Source organism: Littorina saxatilis, linkage group LG15 (assembly GCF_037325665.1).
Source record: "Littorina saxatilis isolate snail1 linkage group LG15, US_GU_Lsax_2.0, whole genome shotgun sequence".
NCBI lineage: Eukaryota > Metazoa > Mollusca > Gastropoda > Littorinimorpha > Littorinidae > Littorina > Littorina saxatilis.
Genome location: NC_090259.1, coordinates 31,835,691 through 31,859,770, shown reverse-complemented (window position 1 = coordinate 31,859,770; position 24,080 = coordinate 31,835,691). Strand labels below are relative to the sequence as shown.

Here is a 24,080-nt window from a genome sequence, read left to right as displayed (position 1 = left end):
GCAGTCCCTGTGAGAAGAATAAATACGATATACTCAGCAGCCGAGAAAACGTTGCAGAAATTAACGTACTACATTTCAAAAGCAGTTACCGCATCTTACTTGCAGCTTAATCACGATTTCATAATTCTCGCTGTCTTCAAAAGATCAAATGAATTTAATTTAATTTAATTTGATCGGATCGGATCAGAGAGAAGAAGGGTTGGGGGCAGGGGGGGGGGGGGGGGTGCGCTCCCACTGTGTAGCAAACTAAATATGTTTTTATTTATTTTCTGATGGTGAATAATGTGCACATAGGTCAATCTTGTACACTAGTAACAAAGGAAAGATTCGATTTGATTTGAGTTGAGTTGAGTTGAGTTGGAATGAGTTGAGTTGAGTTGAGTTAAAATGAGCAGAAATGAGTTGAGTTTAAATGATTTAATTTATTTTTTGTGGAATCGGAGGCTGCTGAGAAAATAGGAGAGAGCATAGAGACAATCTAATCGCATCAAGGGCCTGCTTTTTTTGCAGTCAAATTTCTTAACGAAAAAAAAAGTGATTATGCAAATTTCACGCATTTCAGCTTATTTGAGTTTTATTTTAAGTTATTGCAAGAGACATCACAGTGCGCTAAGAGATTTATAGTGCAAATCGAGAAAATGAATTATTGAACGAAGCGCAAAGCGCTGAGTTCAATCATTATTTTTCAAGATTTGCTCTATAAATCTCAAAGCGCACTGTGATTGTTTCAATAACGATACTGTCAGCAAGGGCGGATCTGGGGGGGGGGGGGGGTTTACACGGGTTACGTAACCCCCCCCCCACCCCCCAAAAAAAGAGGTAATTTATTGGCTTAGGATGCACCAGATAGCTCTATTTTGCTTCTTTGGATAAAAAAAATTCCGGGGGGGCATGCCCCCGGACCCCCCTAGAGGCTTAGGCGCCTTCGGCGCCGTCAACTTGTATCTTCGCAGTCATTTTGTAACCCCCCCCCCCTCCAAAGTGAATTGATCCGCCCTTGGTCAGTAACAATAGATTAGAACGTTTGAAAAGGCACATTTTTCTGCCAGCGTTTGGATCAGTTGTGGACAGGTCAAGTTAGATCTACTTTTGTGTGTGTGTAGGCTTTTCACATTTCGGGGGTATTGACGGTTTCATCGCCGACCATGCATTTTACGATTTGATTACCCTCTGTACCGTTTCATCGAGTAGCAACTAACAGTATGAGTTACAGTTGTACGAAATGTACCCGTTAGCATACAGTTTTACTTATGTATTAATTATTGGTATAAAAAACAACATGTACCGAAATGTTCTATGCTCCCCCAAAACATGTACGACCTCCAAGCAACTGAGTGGCGTCCCCTGATGTCAAACGACTCAAAGTGACACGTTCGTTCCCTCATTCGCAACAAAATAAAGTTGGTCTGTTATTTCTCGCAATGTACCTGCATTCATCTGGGAGGTTGGTGCTAGGATTACATGGTAAGAATGTTTTGAAGCCTTCGCGTATTCTGTTTACATCGTAGTTGTCTTGAAATATGCGAAAACATCAGTCTGCTACATATACGAGTAGGACAGTCACGAGTCTATTGAATCAGCCGACTTCCAAATGCTGCTTTGTCCAGCTCGAAATATGTCCGAAAAAAACCGTTCGGCTTTTAGCCGCGGGAAATTTTAGGGTCAAGCAATCATTGTTTGGTATAGTAGAGACGATAAGCTACATGCCACTAACACACAGCGGCTGAGAATCTTCGCAAGTCGAAAGAAGAGGCCAGACTGTGGCACAGGCGCATGAAATCTGTCAGAAAAAAACCACTTCTGCTTTTAGCCGCGGGACATTTCGGGTCAAGCATCATTTGGTAATGTGGAGAAGATAAGCTACATGTCACTAACACAGAGGATGAGAAGAATCTTCTCAAATCAAAAGAAGGGGCACATCCTCGCTTTGGAATAGGGCGGAAGAATACGCTCTCTGGAAAAGTTAGCGCACTCCACTCCGGAGTGCATTAGCCAATCAATTGTTTCACATCAGTCATGTGACACCAGTACTTTCTGACAATTCCTCTTATTTTGCTAATACTGATCACTCATCTTTACAAAGTACCTGTTAATTATTCTGTTGTGCATATAACCACTACAATACTAGAAATAAGGCGATACTGAGTAATTTGAAAGGAGGGAGCTTTTGCGGTAAATTTTAAGCAAGGTCAACTGAAGAAAACTAAACTTTATTATTTCAGCAATAACAATACCAATAACAGCACTTTATTGTCCATTAAAATATTACATGAAAATGAGAAATTGATTAAATTTCCTTGCGATGTCAGTATAAAGGTCACAGCGCTTAGAACTGTACCCACGGAATACGCGCTATATAAGCTTCATATTGATTGATTGATTGATGTCTTTTTGTTTGTTTGTTTGTTTGCTTAACGCCCAGCCGACCACGAAGGGCCATATCAGGGCGGTGCTGCTTTGATATATAACGTGCGCCACACACAAGACAGAAGTCGCAGCACAGGCTTCATGTCTCACCCAGTCACATTATTCTGACACCGGACCAACCAGTCCTACCCCATAATACCAGTCGCCAGGCGGAGCAGCCACTAGATTGCCAATTTTAAAGTCTTAGGTATGACCCGGCCGCGAATTTGCGATTCCTAAACGCCTTAGGGAACGACTGACGTCACAGCCGCTTCGGCCTTTTCCGGAGGAACACCGCGTGCCACTTCGATCGCGTTGCACTTGCAGTCATTCGGCGATGCCACCTTGATTATCAGTTAATAAAGTTATTATTCAGGCAATATGAAAGAAATTAGTTTTTTCTTTTGTTACACTTACACATAGTTTTATGAAGATCAATTTCAGACTCGGCAAAAGAATGGTTGTATCATGAGCGACTGTCAGAAGCGAGAGGTGCGGTTCGGTCAGCAGGTCAGTCACTGTCGAACTGTTCGGTGCGAAGCACGGTTTTGTTTCTGGTAAATATATTGATTTCTTCAAGTTGTACTATTGTTTACGCTTTGCGCTGCGGTTTAATATGTGTGCTTGTTATTGGCTAATACGGTGAGCCCACGCCGTTTAGTTTGCAGACCGTGCACATGTGAGCTTTGTGTAATCGCGTTTTCATCATAACATACCACCGTGCTAAACCGCTTCGGGGGAAATGGTTTAAAAAAAATAAAATTAAAATAATAAAAAATAAACGGAATGCATCAGGGTTGAAAAGATTGAAGGGTGGAGTTAAGGACACAAAATAGATGACAACAATAAAGCAAACAAGAAAAAAAATGTAGCCAGGAAGGGAGTCGAACCCGAGACAGTTGACCTTCCAGCTGGAGCACAAACCAGTAGGCTACGACAGCATGTGACAGACAGGGCTACAAAAGTGAAGGCATTTCAGGGTTACTCCGTCGTATGTGGCGTTTCTCGCGCATGAAGGTTCTGTTACCAACTCTACGAATAAGAAAGGTTGCATTTGAAGTTAAATGTCCACTAAAATATCAAAGGGAACACCATTTCTGAACAACACAACGGTTTAACACACCAAGATGAATGAAACAGTGGCACGGTTTTCGTTGCGAAAATGTGCAATGGGCAGTGCTACGCGGTCGAAGTGTGTATTATGAACACGCGGTGTTCCTCCGGAAAAGACCGAAGCGACATGTGACGTCAGTCGTTCAGTGTGGCGTTTAGGAATCGCAAATTCGCGACCCGGCCGGGGTTCGAACCCACGACCTCCCGATCACGGGGCGGACGCCTTACCACTAGGCCAACCGTGCCGGTAGGTCATGTCTAAGGAGTGTTAAACCGAATAGATTTGAAAAGAAATACAGGTCAGTCGATAATCAAAAGTAAGCTTCAAAAAGGTGAATTTCGTAATGTGTCCTCTGGCCAGAATTCCGAGGAGGATGAATTATTCAAGCCTTGCTTTCAATTTCTATTTGTATTTGTTTGTTTGTTCTGGTACAGTGGTGTTTAATCGACTTTTCTCTGGAAACGTTTCCAGTCCACAAGTTTCACCAAACCGTCCTTACTTAGTTGCACTGAAAAAACCCAATGTTTGTCGATCAAGCAAATCATTACCTACTTGAATAAATACCGACTCACACCGTCCACATGTCATTATATTGAGTTTTGAAACAAAAACATTTATTTCATTTTTATCTTTTTTTCTTTTAAATCGAGTCAATATCCACAAGGTTGCTTAATACATTATTGTTTGTATAGATCTGTAATTCTCGCGCAGGTAAAACAAGTCGCGTAAGGCGAAAATACAACATTTAGTCAAGCTGTCGAACTCACAGAATAAAACTGAACGCCATGCAATTTTTCAGCAAGACCGTATACTCGTAGCATCGTCAGTCCACCGCTCATGGCAAAGGCAGTGAAATTGACAAGAAGAGCGGGGTAGTAGTTGCGCTGAGAAGGATAGCACGCTTTTCTGTACCTCTCTTCGTTTTAACTTTCTGAGCGTGTTTGTAATCCAAACATATCATTTCTATATGTTTTTGGAATCAGGAACCAACAAGGAATAAGATGAAAGTGTTTTTAAATTGATTTCAAAAATGTAATTTTGATAATAATGTTTATATTTTTAATTTTCAGAGCTTGTTTTTAATCCAAATATAACATATTTATATGTTTTTGAAATCAGAAAAAGATGAAGAATAAAATGAACGTAAATTTGGATCGTTTTATAAAAACATTATTTTTTTTACAATTTTAAGATTTTTAATGACCAAAGTCATCAATAATTTTTAAGCCACCAAGCTGAAATGCAATACCGAAGTCCGGCCTATATCGAAGATTGCTTGGCCAAAATGTCAATCAATTTGATTGAAAAATGAGGGTGTGACAGTGCCGCCTCAACTTTTACAAAAAGCCGGATATGACGTCATCAAAGGTATTTATCGAAAAAAATAAAAAAATATCCGGGGATATCATTCCCAGGAACTCTCATGTCAAATTTCATAAAGATCAGTCCAGTGGTTTGGTCTGAATCGCTCTACACACACACACACACACACACACGCACACACACACACACACACACACACACACACACACACACACACACACACACACACACAAGTGAAATATTTATGGACAAAGATGTTCAAATATGTCTCGGAAGGTTTGTCGCAGAATGCTTTAGAATTCATAGCAATGTGTCAATAACCTTTTTGGTTTGAGGACAATAAACATTTGTTCTTGTTCTTGTTCTTGTTCATACACCACGACCCTCGTCTCGATTCCCCCTCTATGTTAAAACATTTAGTCAAAACTTGACTAAATGTAAAAACCACACATGAAAATGATCACAATAATAATAATAATAATGTGCACACAATAGATTGTGGTCTTTGTGTGTGTGTGGGGGGGGAGGGGGGGTAGTCGGTGTGTGTCTGTGTGGGGGGTGGGGTGGGGTCGGTGTATGTGTCTGTGTGTTGGTGTGTGTGTCTGTGTCTGTGTGCTTCCGCGTTCTAGCTGCAATTCGTTGTACTTTTGTTTTGTAAATAAAGTGTGGAAAATACACTACTCGAAGATAAACTGTAAAAGCATTTTTGTCTGTAATGAGTGTGTGTGTGTGTGTGTGTGTGTGTGTGTGTGTGTGTGTGTGTGTGTGTGTGTGTGTGTGTGTGTGTGTGTGTGTAGAGCGATTCAGACTAAACTGCTGGACCGATCTTTATGAAATTTGACATGAGAGTTCCTGGGAATGATATCCCCGAAAGTATTTTTTTCATTGTTTCGATAAATACCTTTGATGACGTCATATCCGGCTTTTTGTAAAAGTTGAGGCGGCACTGTCACACCCTCATTTTTCAATCAAATTGATTGAAATTTTAGCGAAGCTATCTTCGACAAAGGCCGGACTTTGGTATTGCATGTCAGCTTGGTGGCTTAAAAACTAATGAATGAGTTTGGTCATTACAAATCGGAAACTTGTAATTAAAATTATTTTTTTATTAAACGATCCAAAAACAATTTCATCTTATTCTTCGTTATTTTCTGATTCCAAAAACATATACATATGTTATATTTGGATTACAAACAAGCTCTGAAAATTAAAAATATGAAAATTATGATTAAAATTAATTTTCCGAAATCGATTTAAAAACAATTTCATCTTATTCCTTGTCGGTCTCTGATTCCAAAAACATATAGATACGATATGTTTGGATTAAAAACAAACTCAGTAAGCTAAAAAGAATAGAGATACAGAAAAGCGTGTTATCCTGCTTAGCGCGACCGCTACCGCGCTAAACAGGCTCGTCAGTTTCACTCCGTTTTGCACAAGCGGCGGACTACGGTCATTGTGAAAAAATGCAGTGCGTTCAGTTTCATTCTGTGAGTTCCACAGCTTGACTAAATGTAGTAATTTCGCCTTACGCGACTTGTTTTTCTTGTCCTTGGTTTGTTCATCCTCCCTTACTTTTCTTAATATACTCAGAGGCAAAAGAAACGCAAATGCTGCAGTGAAGATGGGTTACCCATGAATTTTAATGTCGAATTAATTATTTCGGGTTAACAATAACAAGGAAACGAATTGACCGATACAAAAACTGTGTCGCAGAAATGAATGTTGTAACAGTTTTGTGAGTACGGTACAGCTTGCCTTAACACTCTGAACACGAAAAGCTGCTTTTCCACATTGTGCATGTGCTGAAAGTGGTCCCCATGACGGTTTGAGATCCCCGTCAACAAGACCTCACGTGTGACCCAGATAACGGCAAACACGGTTCTGACAAGATAAGACCGCTAAAACAACACGTGCAGAACATGCTAGTATCATTATTTTCTTTTTATTTCAAGTCCATAAAGGTTTAATTAACGCATCCTTTATTTGCGTTTCTTTTGCCTCCGAGTTTACATTGATGCTTTTTCCATCCGTTCCTTTCATTTACATTGATCATTCCCGTTTGTTATTAACTAATGAGATAGTTTGTCACGACCGTACCTTTAAATATCCTAGCAACCAATGTTACTTGCTAGCAGAGTATTTTTTCTCATTCTTGAATAGACTTTTTTTTCTCTCTCGGAATTACCTTTGTCGGATTATTATGCGCTTCAAATTTACAAAAAAACAAAAATCATCATATCGAGCGGACACGGACGAGTGTAGTCAAAATGTTGTGGCTGCTCGATATGATGACGTTTTCTTGGAGAAAAAAACCCCAAACATTATGAGATGTTTGGTGGCTTGCTGTTCGAATAGCTTTATTGTCGGTCCGAGGGAGCAAAATATCTTCTATTCCATCTTTATCGCCCGAGGCAGCAAGGCCGTAACAATCTTCCCGCAACCTTGGGGACCAGCGATTTGTTACATATGAACAGTGTTTTTTGTTACCCAGCTAGTTATGTATGAAAACTCGTGAAAATGACGACAGAAAGAACTTATTTTTCACTATGAGGCCATCTGTCTGTTTATATTTATTGCCTTATGTTTAAGGAAAGAAACTCTCCCAAGAACAAGAAAACACACGAAAAACCGCAGCCATGACAGAGTTATTTTCCAAACATCGTCTGGACTTGCTAAGCTGCAACAATCATACGATGTCTTCCTTTCGTTGACAAGGCACGCTTCTTGGTACTTGGCCATTCCCGCGTCCACACACACGCACGCACGTACGCATATACGCACGCACGCACGCACGCACGAACGAACGAACACACACACACACAAATATATACACACATACGTATGCACAGACACACACACACACACTTTTACACACATGCGTACGCACAGACACGCACAGACAAACACAGACACACACACACACACACACACACACACACACAAACACACTCAAACACACTCAAACACACACACACACACACACACACACACACACACACACACACACACACACACACACACACACACACACACACACTGTAAAACGCACAAAGACATTCCACATTTGTCATGTCAAAATCTTCAACACATTGTTTTTTTAAAGATGCTCACATTTTATTTCTTGATTTAAACTATTGACATCAAAACTAGTACAATGAATAAAGGATTTTTTTCTTAAAGTACCTTGATAACAGCTTAACAAAAAAGTCCCTTATCTGCAGCGGAATTGTTTCATTTGAAAACACATACCCTTGTGCACCTACCAGGGCGAGCGGTTGTTTGTCATCTATTTCAATCAGGTAAAAATTGACAATAAGTATTGGTTTCTTTTATTTTGTTTTCAAGTAATTTAATTCGTTGTCCTTATCCTCCCCATGATGTGTTAAAACCACTGATAAGCAACTAGAGGTAAGTAAGTGAGTCAATCATTTCTTTCTTTACTTTCTTTCTTTATTTGGTGTTTAACGTCGTTTTCAACCATTCAAGGTTATATCGCGACGGGGAAAGGGGGGAGATGGGATAGAGCCACTTGTCAATTGTTTCTTGTTCACTAAAGCACTAATCAAAAATTTGCTCCAGGGGCTTGCAACGTAGTACAATATATTACCTTACTGGGAGAATGCAAGTTTCCAGTACAAAGGACTTAACATTTCTTACATACTGCTTGACTAAAATCTTTACAAAAATTGACTATATTCTATACAAGAAACACTTAACAAGGGTAAAATCCGTTAATCCCTCTTACGACATGCTGGGGAGCATCGGGTAAATTCTTCCCCCTAACCCGCGGGGAGTAAGTAAGTAAGTAAGTAAGTAAGTAAGTAAGTGATTACGTAAGTAAGTACGTACGTTAGTACGTAAGTAAGTACGTAAGTACTATTAAAATTGATAGTAAGTAAGTAAGTAAGTAAGTAAGTAAGTAAGTATTACGTGAGTAATTACGTACGTTAGTACGAAAGTAAGTACGTAAGTACTATTATAATTGATTGTATGTTGTATTGGATATGTTTTTATCCGTCATATCTACTCTATTATTATCTGACTTCTATGCATTGCATGACAAATTGTAAAATTACCTGAATAAAACATCTTTGAAGAAGAAAAAAAGTACGTAAGTACGTAAGTACGTAAGTAAGTGAGTGAGTGAGTGAGTGAGTGAGTAACCAAGTATTACTTTAGTAGGTAGGTAGGTAAGTACAGGGTGACAAAAAAAACACCGGTCATCACCAAAAGTCGAATAACTTCAGAAATTTTATTTAGATCAACACAAAACTTCAGCCACATTAGGTCAAGCCTATGTAGCAGACATCCCCAAAGTGTCAAGTTTGTACTACAAAAACTCTTTGTTTCACTGGCGCACAAAAATGTGCTCTATATGAGCTCCCCGGCGCTGCAGGCACACTTGGATCAGGGGGCAAAAAAACCGGTCATCACCTAAACTTGAATAACTTTTGAAATAATTAATCAATTCTTTTAATTTTTCAGATGTACCAAGTGGAACCAATGTTCTATGAGTGTACCATTTGAGCTTCGAGATGGCATGGACTACGGAGGAAAAGACATTTATAGTTGAGGCATATTTTCGGCTGAAGTCAATCCATGCAGCTCAATTGCAATTCAAAGAACGGTTCGGATGTCGTGAATTTCCTGTCCACTCAATGATCTACAGATGGGTCAACAGGTTCAGAACCCATGGGACTGTGCGTAACCTCAATGGTAAAGACACTAACAGACAATCACACTCTGGACGACCGATATCATCAAGGACACCACCACATGACCGTTTGTGTGTGTGTCACCCTATAGTTATGTGTTTTTAAAGTTTCATTCATTGAAGTACTTTTTTCTCGAGATTTCAAAGAAAGGATAACGAGGACCCTATGCTTGACACTGACAGATATATCTTACAACATTGAAGTACATCAGCTACAGCAAAAAATTTAATTTGATGTACGTATTAGGCGTATACTTGCCAGTCAACACCAGTCACCCCGATTAACCTGGAAATTAAATCAGTACAAGACAATCGAAGTGAAGACGGCATTTTTAGAAGATTTGTGTGTGAATTTAACCCTGAAATTGTGAAAAGTCACAGGGACTTTGGTTGGGGCGTAAAAGAACCTCCAACCAGGATGCATTCGAAATCATTACTATGTTAATTAGTTAAATCAATGTAAATAGGAAACAGGTTTTCGTAGGCAAACTTTTCTGTGCATGTTCCCCGACTTATTTTGTCAGTGCTGGAAATGATTCATAACACTAGCAGACTATACCCGTGCTAATGTACAGGTTCTCAAATCTGTAATCTAGAAAATGCGTGCAAGTGGCGAACATGTATGATGAAGTGACAAATGTGGATACATTACCGTCCGCAGAGATTACTCAAACACAACATCTAGAATTTGAATGACTAAACTTTCAATCAATGATTTGTATGCATTCGTAGATTGTGGTAACATCATTTCAAGCCCAAACCAAAACCGTTTTTGGGGAGAATTTAGACACCTTTTTGGTCCGCGACTCTCCCGTTAGTTGTGTGCTCTTTAACAGTTGCCAAACGTTAGTTATTGCTCGCACTTATTCGTCATAAAAACCTGACCTGCGGATAAAGTTGAAATATACCTGTTCAAAAGTAACATTAGCCCCATTTACAGGCCAAATCTTGTTACTTCCAAACAGACCATAGCCAGTGCAGTTTTCTCCGTACCAGCCCGCGCCATTCCTCAGGTTGTAACAGACACGATCTTCAATTCGTGGAGCAGCGTTTGCACTGAACTTAATTGGCGGATACATCGAGAACCCGTTTTGAGCTGTACTTCGACGGTCGTCAAAGCTTGCGTACATGCCTAACTCAAACGATTCCGCCTCCAATCCAATGCTGAAATTGCGATATATTGCAACTACGTGTATGTCGTTGTTGTTCTCTCTGTACACAAAACGGATGTTTAGATCGTACTCAGCCTGCTTGAGAAGGTGGAAGAGGTTTACAAGGCCGATGAAGTAGTTGGGTTGAGTGCCCAAAGCATCTTCCCAGCCGTCTCTGCAGTTGTTCCAGTCTCGGTTTAGAGCCATATTCGTGCTCATCAGCGGGTAAGTAGCCATGGTTCCATTCTCAATTTCGCATTTTACCTGTATAACGTTAAGCACACATAGAGAAAATAAAGGACAAATATTTATTTTGAGAAAACAAAAGTGTACAACAGAATTAACCACACACACACACACACACACACACACACACACACACCCACACACACACACACACACATATATATATACTAGAGGAATACCCGGCTTCGCCGGGGTGAATCGCGAGACAGAGACAGACAGCGTGGCGGTTCATCACAATCACCTCTGCAGGCGAAGTCCTGTCAAACGGGATTGAGAATTTTAGAGCTTATTTCTTAGCCCTATATTATCTGTTGTGGCTTCTCAAATGCCAGAACATACAGACAGACAAAAGCCGCTAGACCCCATCACAAACAGAACTCTACAATCCACAGGTTTTTGCCCACACACACACACACACACAGAGAAGCCGTATATATATATATGTATATCTATATCTATAAATATATAGAGATAGGTGAGAGTGTATTTTTCGCGTGGCTATAAATTGATTTGACCTTTTCACTTTGACAGTAAGAACAACTTACGGGTGCAAGGGAAGCGTTCTGGACAGCGCAGTGACATTCTAAAAATAGTAACTCAGAAACGGGAATTTGGGGTGAACGGCGCGAGACAGAGACAGACAGCGTGGCGGTTCACCACAATCACCTTTGAAGGCGAAGTCCTGTCAAACGGGATTGAGAATTTTAGAGCTTATTTCTTAGCCCTATATTATCTGCTGTGGCTTCTCACATGCCAGAACATACAGACAGACAAAAGCCGCTAGACCACATCACAAACAGAACTCTACAATACACAGGTTTTTGCCCACACACACACACAAACACACACACACACAGAGAAGCCGTATATATATATGCATATCTGTATCTATAAATATATAGAGATAGGTGAGAGTGTATTTTTCGCGTGGCTATAAATTGATTCGACCTTTTCACTTTGACAGTAAGAACAACTTACGGGTGCAAGGGAAGCGTTGTGGACAGCGCAGTGGACAGCGCAGTGACATTCTAAAAATAGTAGTAACTTACAAACGGGAAAGCCACACGAAGGAAGGGAGATAAACGCCAAACACTGGAGAAGATAAGGAAGAGTTACTTATAATGGTGAAATGAACACAAAAACCAAAATCAGTTCAGCGCTGCGCGCTGAGAGCACGTGTTGAAATATCTCATCGATGATATTGTGTCCGGGGTGTAGCTGAATACGGTGTCCAAATTTGAAAAAGATCCACCGAGAACTTTGGCGTTGTGATGTGGTGTAGCGGCTATGGTGTGTCGGTATGGGGGCCCGGGTAGCTGAGGTGGAACCAAAATAGCTGAGGTGGAACCAAAATCGGTTCAGCGCTGCGCGCTGAGAGCACGTGTTGAAATATCTCATCGATGAGGTTGTGTCCGGGGTCTCTCTGAATAAGCCCACCAAATTTGAAGCAGATCCATCGAGAACTTTGGCCGTGCATGGCGAATACACAAATACACAGATACACAGACACACACACAGACACACACACAGACACAAGTCGTATATATATATAGATATATAGATATATGTATATATAGCTATTCTGATGAACACGTGGGGGAATTCGGGGGCTGTGATTGGATGGTCTCTTCCGATCATCAAAGCATAATGCTACGGAAGTCGGCCATTTTTCTCAATATCCAAAAGCATATTGTCAATAACAAAGACGCATGGTTCCGGTTTACCCACCTGTACCACACGATGTTTCACTGATCGACAACAGCATACACTGACAACTTGAAATTCTTCCCGGGAATGTTTTTCAGCTTTACAAATGTCGATAGCATACCCTTTTCTGCTAACTTCCCGATGAAACAGGACTAAACCTATTATTTTCTATCCCTAAACACCACAAAATGCCCAAAGTCGAAAGATGTAGTACAAACAGGGGAGTAAAACGGAACAGCCGTTTTTGTGTGCCTGTGAGCTTAGTTCACAGTTGCCGACTGACACAAATTTTCGCATTCGGCTTTTCTTATCTCGTAACTCCACACTAAATACCCCACTTCCCCTCTGAAGTATTGATGTACAACCCATGGCACTAACATTCATGTAGTCGTTTATAACTGAGGTTGAAAAATTCGCTTCATGACGAGACAAGTATAAATGCCATTCACCCAAACTGGAAACGTCGCTGCCGTCTGCTTGCTTTGTACGGATTAGCTGTTCTCTTTTCCTCCCCTTGTTGCATCCTAGTTCTTCAGTTGTTTCTAGTTTTCCGTTGATTTTGTGTTTTGGTCTTCTTCATAAGTAGTCTTGTTCAAAATTAAAAAAACTCAAACTTCTTTTTGTTGTATACGAATGAACTAATAAAAAGCTGTTTTACAGCTGTGTTGTCAAATCGAGTTTTTTTCCAGAGTCAGTGTGGCTCCTGCGCAAAACTAATGCGCATAAGAAACGGCGTCTGCTATCAAAACCTGAGATCAACGCATCGACGCAAAAACTGTCATTTTGTAAGTTTGGAACAACAAATAAAGGTCAGAACAGCTATATAATCGCTATTGTGTTTTCAGCGTAGCAATAGGGTCCGATATTTAGACTCGAACAAGTATAATGCGACTCGTCTTCGACTCGTCGGCATTATACTTGTCTCGTCTAAATATCGGACCCTATTGCTACGCTGAAAACACAATAGCTGTTAATATATATATTATATATATTATATTATACATACACGCGCGCGCGCACGCACACACACATACACACGCTCAACCACACAACCATACACACCCACGCATGCACGTACGCACGCACGCACACGCACGCACGCACGCACACACACATACACACACACACACACACACACACACACACACACACACACACACACATACAAACACACACACAGCTAGTTGAAACTATGAATAAGTATAACACAGAAAAAAACCTTCACATCCAACCCCTCCCTCACCCCAAGCCAGAGAGCCAGTTTAGCCACACACACACACACACACACACACACACACACACACACACACACACACACACACACACACACACACACACACACACACACACACATTGACAACAATGATGTCAAACTCAATAACGAACCTGTACCGATCCTGCTGACCCCAGTGGTTTGATGTCGTAATAATTGTTATTCGCTGCATCCACATATCCGTTATCGTATACCTCAAGACAATCTGGAACGTTATAACATAACACTACAAAGGTAAAGAGAGAGACAAACAAACAAATAACAACCATCACCACCACCACCAACGTCATCATCAACAACAACAACAACAACAATAACAACAACGACGACGACGACGACGAATAAACCTATCACGAACAGTGTAACTCCATTGTACAATAATGTATGAGTGTGTGTAATTATTATACTTTTTTCGGTGTGAGCATTTATCTTTATATAATTATGTTCATGTGCATACGTGTCAATTTTGAGATCTGAATCTACGAATTCATGAACTCGTTAACTGATATGATAGCGTTCATACTGCTTTGAAGATGATTGTACTCCCTTTCTCTCTTTCTTTTGTCTCGCTCGCTCACATACACACACAAACACACATACACACACACACACACACACACACACACACACACACACACACACACACACACACACACACACACACACACACGCTCACAAACACACACACACACACACACACACACACACACACACACACACGAACACACACATACACACACAATCACACACACACGCGCGCGCGCACCACCCCCCCCCCCTCACCCGAGGAACGTTCTGGGATGTATCTTTCTTTGTTGTTGGTAGACCCAGTGTGACATAACAATAATCTACCTCGGATCTCTCGTTGACATGTTTTCCCTCCTTTGTCTATTGGGCATTGGCACCTGTCCCCGTTCGGAGTTCCGCCATTCCCGCACGTGATCTCTGTGGTCGTCTGCGTCGGCGTGTTGGATGTTGTCTCTGGTATCGGAGTCGTGCTTACGAGCTCCTCAGTGTCGGTGACACCTTCACTACCCGGAGCCTGGCTTACGTCACTGCTGTGATCACCCTGTCGAACACATCTTTTTTAATAATAATAATAATAATGGACATTTGCTATAGCGCATAATCATATATATGCTCAATGCGCTTTACATATTAATTTCTGCCGTGTGAGATGGAATTTTTTACACAATATATATCACGCATTCACATCGGCCAGCAAACCTCAAGCCTATTAGGGCGAGCATTCACCTTCCACGGCCTTTATTCCAAGTCACACGGGTATTTTGTTGGACATTTTTTATCTATGCCTATACAATTTTGCCAGGAAAGACCCTTTTGTCAATCGTGGGATCTTTAACGTGCACACCCCAATGTAGTGTACACGAAGGGACCTCGGTTTTTCGTCTCATCAGAAAGACTAGCACTTGAACCCACCACCTAGGTTACGAAAGGGGGGAGAAAATTGCTAACGCCCTGACCCAGGGTCGAACTCGCAACCTCTCGCTTCTGAGGCAAGTGCGTTTACCACTCGGCCACCCAGACCGGCCACTGATAATGTTTGACGCACCAAGCAGAAATGCAATCCCATAGTCCAGACCTAATCAATGATTGTGTGACAAAAATGTCCATCAAATTTATGAAAAAAATGTGTCTGTGACAGTGCGGCCTCAACTTTTGCAAACGGGAAAATATGACATCAAACATTTCTATGAAAAACTAAAAAAACTACGTCTGGGGATAATATCTGGAAATATTTACGTGCAACGTTTTGTAATTATCCGTCCGGAATTTTTTCTTTTCTTTTTTAAATCCCTCTACACACGCGCACAGACGTACATACACACACCCTCATGTCCCTCTCGTCCCCAGTCTCCAGGAATACATTCGGTGAAAACTTGACTTAATGTTAGAACGAGTTACCAGTTGGAAGAAATTTCAAAAGATGACGTTAATAATAACTAGTTACTTTTCCAAACAGAAGAACGTTTTCAGTTAAATGGCACATTCATGACTAAAACCAAACGGACATGAAACAATGAAAGTTACAATAAAGAATATCCATAGATAACAGTCATCGACTAGTGATACTATCCAATTGAGACATTGCCTTCAACAGTGTGAGACAGTAGACATGAACAATACCGAAGGTTTGAGATTGGCCAGTATCTGAGACTGCCTCGCCAGCGTCTTGACAGCGTGGTTCTTGGACATTTTTGAGATAAGTGCATTATTTGTATCATCAGTGTTTGTCTGTGTGTCCACTTAAGAGAGACCACTAACTTGGTCGATGAACCGTAAAGGTAACTTTTTGCTTGGTAAAAATTTCAACGTTCTAATAACCTTATTATTGTATTATTAACGTATCATTGGAAACTGAGTTGAACATTAGGAATACATTTATGTTATGATTATTTTTATTTATTTATTTATTTAAACATATTAGTTTACTGATAAAGTTTGTTAATTTAAAAATGTGCACATTTGACTGAGAAAAGAAAAGACCTATGAAGAAGGTTTGCCCCAAGCCACACACACACACACACACACACACACACTGACAGACACACACACACACACACACACACACACACACACACACACACACACACAAAAAGGCAAAAAATAATTGTAGTAGCAAACCTGCATGCAACTGAGGTTAAAAAAAAAAACTTCCAAAAAGAGAAGAAAAAAACCCAACCACGTTCCAATAACCTACCATTCTTTTTTTTAAATTCTTAATACCTGAGAGTAAAGATTTTAAACTCGACAAACATTAAAACGTCGTGACTGAATATGATAGTGAACGAAACCAAGAGCTTTGAACTACGCTGACTATTTCCTTTCAGCCTAATTTTGAGTGCCAATATCTCCCGCTCAATAAAAGACAATATTGGAAATAACTCTGTCAGGAAATTATGGGCTGTAGAGGAGTTGCAATCTTTGAAGGTGTAACAGGCCGAGCAACATATAGCTCATTGAGAAGAAACAGTGGAGACAAGCCGTTAACGTTGTACACCCAGCCCTCCGACCGTCCCCTTCGTTCTGCTGCTGACCCACTCCGCCTTCACATCCCTCGCTCGAAACTCGCATCTGCTGGTCAGCGTGCATTTCCCTCCGCGGGCCCCTCCGTCTGGAACTCCCTGCCGCTTGAGCTTCACCAGAGCCCCTTCTCTTGACGCGTTCAAGAGTAGGTTGAAGACTCAGTTCTTCCCGCAGCTGGCTGCGACTTTCATGTTCGACGTGATGTGTTGTGCCCCAAAAGACATTCTTGTGCTGTGCTCTGTGAGAGGTGTTTTCTTTGTGCTTAATATTATTTTGTTTGGACCTAGCTATTGATGTGTACATTGTTGTTAAACAGTTGTTTGTTGTATGTTTATCAGGGTTTGCTAGTGTGTGATAGCGTTCGTGTCAGTCTGTAGATGTTAGTTTCTTTGTTAGTCCTGTGTTGACAACTCTTCGACAAGCGCTTAGAACTGTACCCACGGAATACGCGCTATATAAGCTTCCTATTGATTGATTGATTGAACGTCACATTGGCCACTGAGCTCAAGTCTGCACATTTTCAAAGGAAAAGTGGCATCGAGCAAGCACTGAATTAATGGCCCTTTGTACTCTGGCGCCAATTGCATGTCTCCATTGCACCGTCAATTTCAAATGAGTACTATATCCCTCAGCTTGTCCCACTTTCAGAAGATACAACTCTTCTACGGCAAAAACAAAACAAACTGCAACATACTAAATACCCCCCCCCCTCCCCCCGAAAAACCCACCAACAACAACACACTGTTTCTTGATGGTACAGAGCAATCTTTTTGCGAAAGTATAAAAGTGTTACAACATTTTGCATCACTGTCAGGTCTGAGAATGAACTATGATAAAACAATTGTAGTTTGGTTAGGACCTTTAAAGTTTTGCAAAAGAAGATTTTTGCCTGATATGAATTTTACCTGGAACCCGGATAATTTTAAAGCACTTGGCGTTATTTTTTCGGTGAATGTATCCGAGGTTGTTTTTCTTAACTATAGAAATAAGTTAAAGGAAATTCAAAAACTTCTGAATTCATGGACCAGAAGGAACCTGACACCCTTTGGTAAAATAACAGTCCTAAAAACCTTGGCTATTTCCAAATTGACACATTTGTTTACTAATTTACCTGATCCAGACGAACAGTTTATGATGGAGTTAAATAATATTTTTTTCAAATTTCTTTGGGATGGAAAAAGAGATAAAATTAAAAGAACTACGGTCACCCAACCCTATGAAGATGGAGGATTAAAGATGATTGACGTGAAAAGTTTTCTGTCATCTCTAAAAATTGTTTGGTTAAAAAGAGTTGATGGTCTTACTGGATTAATATCAAGATTATTGTTTAAAGCATGTCCATCTGTTACAACAATTAATATGAGAGGAGAGGAATTTGCAAATGTTTTGATGCAGAGAATGGAAAACCCATTTTGGACCAATGTTTTTAAACATTATAAGAAACTACATGGAAAATGTGACCCTATAACCTTTAACGATTTTGTATCAGAATGTTTACATTATAATGTTAATATTCGGAGAGATAAAAAGACAGTGTACATTCAAAATTGGATCGACAATGGAATAGCTCAGATTGGTCATATTTTCGGACAAAATGGATACTTATCCTATAATGCGTTTAAAATCAAATATCCAAATGTGCGAGGCGATTTTGTATTGTATCAAGGTGTAATCCAGGCTGTTAAGAAATATCAGAGAAAAATCGGCTTAGAATTTGATAAACATTTTATTATGACAGAGCCCATTGTGTGGAAATGTATTTGTAAAGGTAAGACACAACTTATTTACAAAAAACTGATTGAACATACTACGGTCCCAAAATGTATCGAAAAATGGTCTGAATCTTTAGACTGTTTGTTAGATAAGAAGGCTATTTTTCAACATGTTTTTAAAACAACAAAAGACACTTGTCTGAGATGGTTCCAGTACCGATTATTGTACAGAATTTTTCCCACAGAAAGGTTTCTATTTTTGCGAAAAATTGTGGATACGTCATTGTGTACATTTTGTGGTAGAAATGAAGAAACCCTTTTACATATGTTTTGGGAGTGTGATAAAGTGCAGACTTTTTGGATAGAATTTGTAAATTGGCTAAAGGCGAACTGCACCCATTGCGACAATTTAAAACTGTCTAAAGAACTGGTTCTTCTTGGAGTGGCGAACAATGTAGTCACCGATAAAGCTTTTGATGTGTTATTAATCTGTGCCAAACACCATGTATATATTTCCAAAATGAACAAAAAGACCCCTCATTTTCAGACATTTAGTAGAAACTTTAAGCAAAGATTTATTTGTGAAAAGTATAACGCAGTTGTGAATAATACAGTAGATAAATTCTACAAGGATTGGCGCCTGTGTATGCACGTTTTGATGTAACCCTTAGGTTTTTTCGTTCTTAAAACCTTTTGATAATGCGACCACCAAACCACTGAACATCCCCCTCCCCATTCCATCTTCCCACCCCATGTATGTTGTAATTGTCCAAGTGTGCTTTTCTGTTATATGATTCTGTCCTTTCGGTTAGGTGATGTCCTGTAATGTACAGCATATAGGCCCCTACATGTAAAAAAAAAAAAAAAACTGTACAAAAAGAGAATAAAAACAACAACAAAAAAAAACAACAACACACACACACTAAAACACACACACACACACACACACACACACACACACACACACACACACACACAACAACAAACGGTAGAGTTATTTCCAGAATGTTTCTATACTTGGCATTCGATCCTTGCCTCTTTACCTACCTTCACAGCGTGAAAACAGAGAGGCGAGGTGGCAGCAGCCAGACCGTCACACGATCCAGGTGAACCCTCACCTGTCAGAGTACATTTCACCTGTCTGGACACTTCACCTGGACACACGTTGACCCCTTGGCAACCTGAGGTCTGGCCACATTTCAACATGCACTCCAGGTAGGAATTTCCAGTGTATTCATCTTGAAGTTGGTTGTTTTGGACGAGCCCTTTCTCGCAGGACTCAAACAAGTGGGAGTCAATGGACTGCGCTGCTGTTGAGACATGGATGATTCCCCAAAGCATGGCAAGGGCGCTCGTGATTGCTGTCATTGTCGTCATCTTTTCTTCTTGGGTGTTGCCGTTAGCTTTCTTGTCGTCGTTGTTTTTGTTGTTGTCGTTGTTGTTGTTGTTGTTGTTGCTGTTGTTGTTGCTGATATTGTTGTTGTTGTTGATGGTGTCGTTTTTGTTGTTGTTGTTTTTGATATTGTTGTTGTCGTTGTTGGTGTTGGTTGTGGTGGTGGCGGTGGTGGTCTAAGCTTACTGAGACTTTTCTTCGACTTGTTGCTCCCTCGGCTACCTGTGTAAATATTGTATGCGTTTACAGATAAGTCGAGCTGGCCGTTTGTCTAAACTTTTACTAGTTAACTATTTTTTCTCCTCATTTATTTTTTTATACCAATATTTATTCGTTCCGACTCGGCACAAAATTCATGTTCTTAGAATCATATTCAAGCAGAAATTAGCTGCATCGAAGTAGAAAATATAATGTAATATTTACGTAAAATAAAATTCAATCATTTGATTTCATTACAATGTAGAGTTTGTTCTGTGACGATTGGCTGATTTCAGTCATTTATCGCACATGGTTCCAACGCAAAATGTGCATCTTTTAGTTTTACTCTCAGTATATTCAATCAATTACATGGATTACTCGCAGATCAATATATTTTGGTCACTTCTCTTATAGTGTCCTTCCAACCCAGACAACTCCGATCGCGCAGTGTCTGTGGTTGACTTTGACGGTTAAGTAAATTAATGAAATGCATATCCCGAATGCGTTTGATTAGGAAAACCCTTTGACGGTCGGAAACAATATGTGTTATATTGATTCTGCACTCGGCACGCATAAGAGGCATTGAATGTCCAAGAAATGGTTCTTTCCATTTTAACCACGACAACAACTCTGAACGCAAATTACACACACCGGGGACTGTGTTCCGCCTTTTTTCTGCAGGTCCCGTTGTTACTCCCGTTTTCAGCTGGTACCGGTGTCACACAAACGTAAGTGTCTGCACTAAAGTACAAATCATGTCTTCTAAAAAACTCAGATCCGGAAACGGATGTTGTTAGCACTAACCTAAGTAATGTGTCTTTCTATTGCTGTGTTTTTACATTTAGTCAAGTTTTGACTAAATGTTTTAACGTAGAGGGGGGAATCGAGACGAGGGTGTGGTGTATGTGTGTGTGTCTGTGCGTGTGTGTGTGTGTGTGTGTGTAGAGCGATTCGGACTAAACTACTGGACCGATCTTTATGAAATTTGACATGAGAGTTCCTGGGTATGATATCCCCGAACGTTTTTTTCTTTTTTTTGATAAATGTCTTTGATGACGTCATATCCGGCTTTTTGTTAAGGTTGAGGCGGCACTGTCACGCTCTCATTTTTCAACCAAATTGGTTGAAATTTTGGTCAGGTAGTCTTCGACGAAGCCAGTACTTCAGTATTGCATTTCAGCTTGGTGGCTTAAAAATTAATTGATGACTTTGGTCATTAAAAATCTGAAAATTGTGAAAAAAATATTTTTTTTATAAAACGATCCAAATTTACGTTCATCTTATTCTCCATCATTTGCTGATTCCAAAAACATATAAATATGTTATATTTGGATTAAAAACAAGCTCTGAAAATTAAATATATAAAAATTATTATCAAAATTTTTTTTTCGAAATCAATTTAAAGGAAAAGTCCAAGGTTTAGGGTCACTTTTGATATGTTGACCCTCTTAATTCATCAACCACAAATGCGTGTGTAAAAATGAACACAGAAGTCCAAAAAGTATACTTTGACTCGTTTGTTGGCTGTTCTGAATCGTTCCATCGCGCGCGCAGTCTTGGCTCATGACCTTGTGCACATACATGTGCTACGTCACGGGCCTTGAACAACAAATATGGCCGGTCCAGCAGTGAGGAAGACAAGTGGAATACGGACCGATTTTTAGCCAGCCTGAGGTTTTACCGTGCCCGTTTGAGCCTCTTCGTCGTCAAAATGTTTGCGAGGCCACAAGGAACTGCTTGAAACAGAGCCAGCATAAGCGGCAATACGAAATGGTATGTGATTCTCTTTGTTGTGATGTTGACACACTAGTCCGTAGTCGCATAGACCTATATATTAAATATAGGTCCCTGGTAGTCACTACCTCTTGCAGTGCTAGATCGAAGTCAGGTGTGTTTTTCACAGATCAGTTGATGTGCTTCCACAGATCTGTAAGCATGTAAAGATTATGGATTTATGCTATTATGGTGTTGTTTATTTTCCTATCTTTAATCACGGATTAAACTGCCCAGTTTAGAATAAATGCTTCCACCGTGATGTTCACACGCGACTATCCTTATTTTCTCTTGGAATTCTGAGTAATTCTTCAGTCACACAACGAAACATGTAGACAGCAAGTTAACATTGTGCAAAGCCTGTTTCTTTCGGACAAAACTGCACTTATCCTGGTATTTTTATTTGCAACAGTAAGACACTACATGACATTGACACCACTAAACAGTGAAACTTATTTCAAATGGCGTTGGGCGAATGTGCTAATAGTGATCCTGACATTTTTCTTGCGAAACGGTCAAAGGGAAGTAATAAATGAATTTTGTTTTTTCAACGAGCACACGTGATTTCCGATCTTAAACTAGATCTGAAATCATAAGATTTTCTGAGCAGTGGCGAAACGCTGATGGCGTGATATCGCAAGCCGTTTTGGAAGCAAAGAAGCACTGTCAGACATAATGCTGAAACACGATTACAGTAGTTCAAACTTTTTGATCATTGATTTTTAGGAGTACGCAATATCGGACAGTCACACTACAAAAAGACAATGCGTTAGTGCATAGATCGGTATTCTCAAAGGTTACATAACTTACAACTCGCTACTGCCGCGGCCCGTTGTTGCCGCGGCCCGTTATTGCTGCAACCCGCTATTACCGCAACCCGCTATTGCCGCGGAACTTTCCAGCAAGAAAGATCCCCTGATTCCGTTTAAAAAAAAAAAAAATTGCGCCAGTCAGATGCCATCAAACAACAGAGTTGGTAACTCTGCCGTGTGCTGACAAAACCGAGTAAGTCCATTTTTTTCAAAAATGATATTTTTCGTTCATCAAAAAGAAGAAATCAATGCACATCTTTTGTGTTCATTTCTACTTTTTAGAGTGCTTAGATAAGCAGATAATAAGTCCACATCTCTCTCTCCCTCCCTTCCTCCCTACCTCTCTCTCTATATATATATATCTCATTACTTCCCTGCCTCCTTTTCTCCCGACTTTTCTCTACCTCCCTCCTTCACTCTCACTCCCTCCCCTCTGTCCCTCCATCCCACTCTCTTTCTCTCCCTCCCTCCTCCTCTCTCTCCCTCCCACTCTCTTCCTCCCCCCTATCTCCCTCCCTCTTCTCTCTCTACCTCCATCCCACTATCTCTTTCCCTCCATCCCTCCCTCACTTCCTCTCCCCCTCTCTTCTTCCCTCCCTCCCTCCATCCCATCTCTACTCTCTCACTCTCCCTCCCTCTCTCTTCTTCCCTCCCTATCTCCCTCCCTTCCCCTCTCTCACTTTCTCCCTCCCTCTCTCTCCCTCCATCCCACAATTTCTCTCCGTCCCTCCCTCTCTCCCTCCCTCGGGAAGGCCGCCGCGCCTGCCTCCAATGCACAGGATTGCGAGTTCCAATCCCTGCGGACGTGGCGAAAACTTCCGCTCGGGGTTGTCCTTTCTCCTTGCGTAAGAGATTTTCTCGTCAATAAAAATTAATGTACATAATGAAAAAATGAAGAAAAAAAAAGAAGAAAATAAGGGCCGCGGCAATAATGGGCCGCGGCAACAACGGGACGCGGCAATAACGGGCCGCGGCAATAGCGGGTTGACCCCTTCTCAAACGTCACGAACAGACAGTACGTTGCTACTATTTTACTGTAGTAACAAAACCTCACAGTCCCATTAAAAATGTATGGTGTGTGCCGAAAAGCAACCATATGAGATTCAGTCAGTGGGACCCTGAATCTACCTGGGGTTAAATCGGGTTATTGACTCTCATTGCATGAATTTTTAAACTGTGAATATATATATATATGTACTACTGTTCG

At 40.5% G+C, this 24,080-nt stretch overlaps 1 protein-coding gene across 1 annotated transcript; it reads right to left on the bottom strand.

Annotated features, from left to right (window-relative positions):
- Positions 1-7,958: 7,958 nt before the first annotated feature.
- Positions 7,959-20,065, bottom strand: LOC138947987 (uncharacterized). The gene is made up of 4 exons (XM_070319514.1): positions 19,745-20,065; positions 14,790-15,006; positions 14,051-14,142; positions 7,959-10,975 (listed from the first exon to the last, which is right to left on the bottom strand). Exons 1-4 carry the CDS (start codon positions 20,063-20,065, stop codon positions 10,424-10,426), a joined length of 1,182 nt encoding a protein of 393 aa, XP_070175615.1. The 3' UTR covers positions 7,959-10,423.
- Positions 20,066-24,080: the final 4,015 nt, after the last annotated feature.

Bases quoted from the DNA above. Each gene is read 5' to 3' on its own strand.
- LOC138947987 (XM_070319514.1), bottom strand. From the start codon at position 20,065: ATGACAGCAATCACGAGCGCCCTTGCCATGCTTTGGGGAATCATCCAT. The intron at 15,007-19,744 runs GTAGGTAAAGAG...TGTGTTCGACAG, and splicing joins TCTGTTTTCACGCTGTGAAG to GGTGATCACAGCAGTGACGT. The intron at 10,976-14,050 runs GTTCGTTATTGA...AACGTTATACAG, and splicing joins GGTCAGCAGGATCGGTACAG to GTAAAATGCGAAATTGAGAA.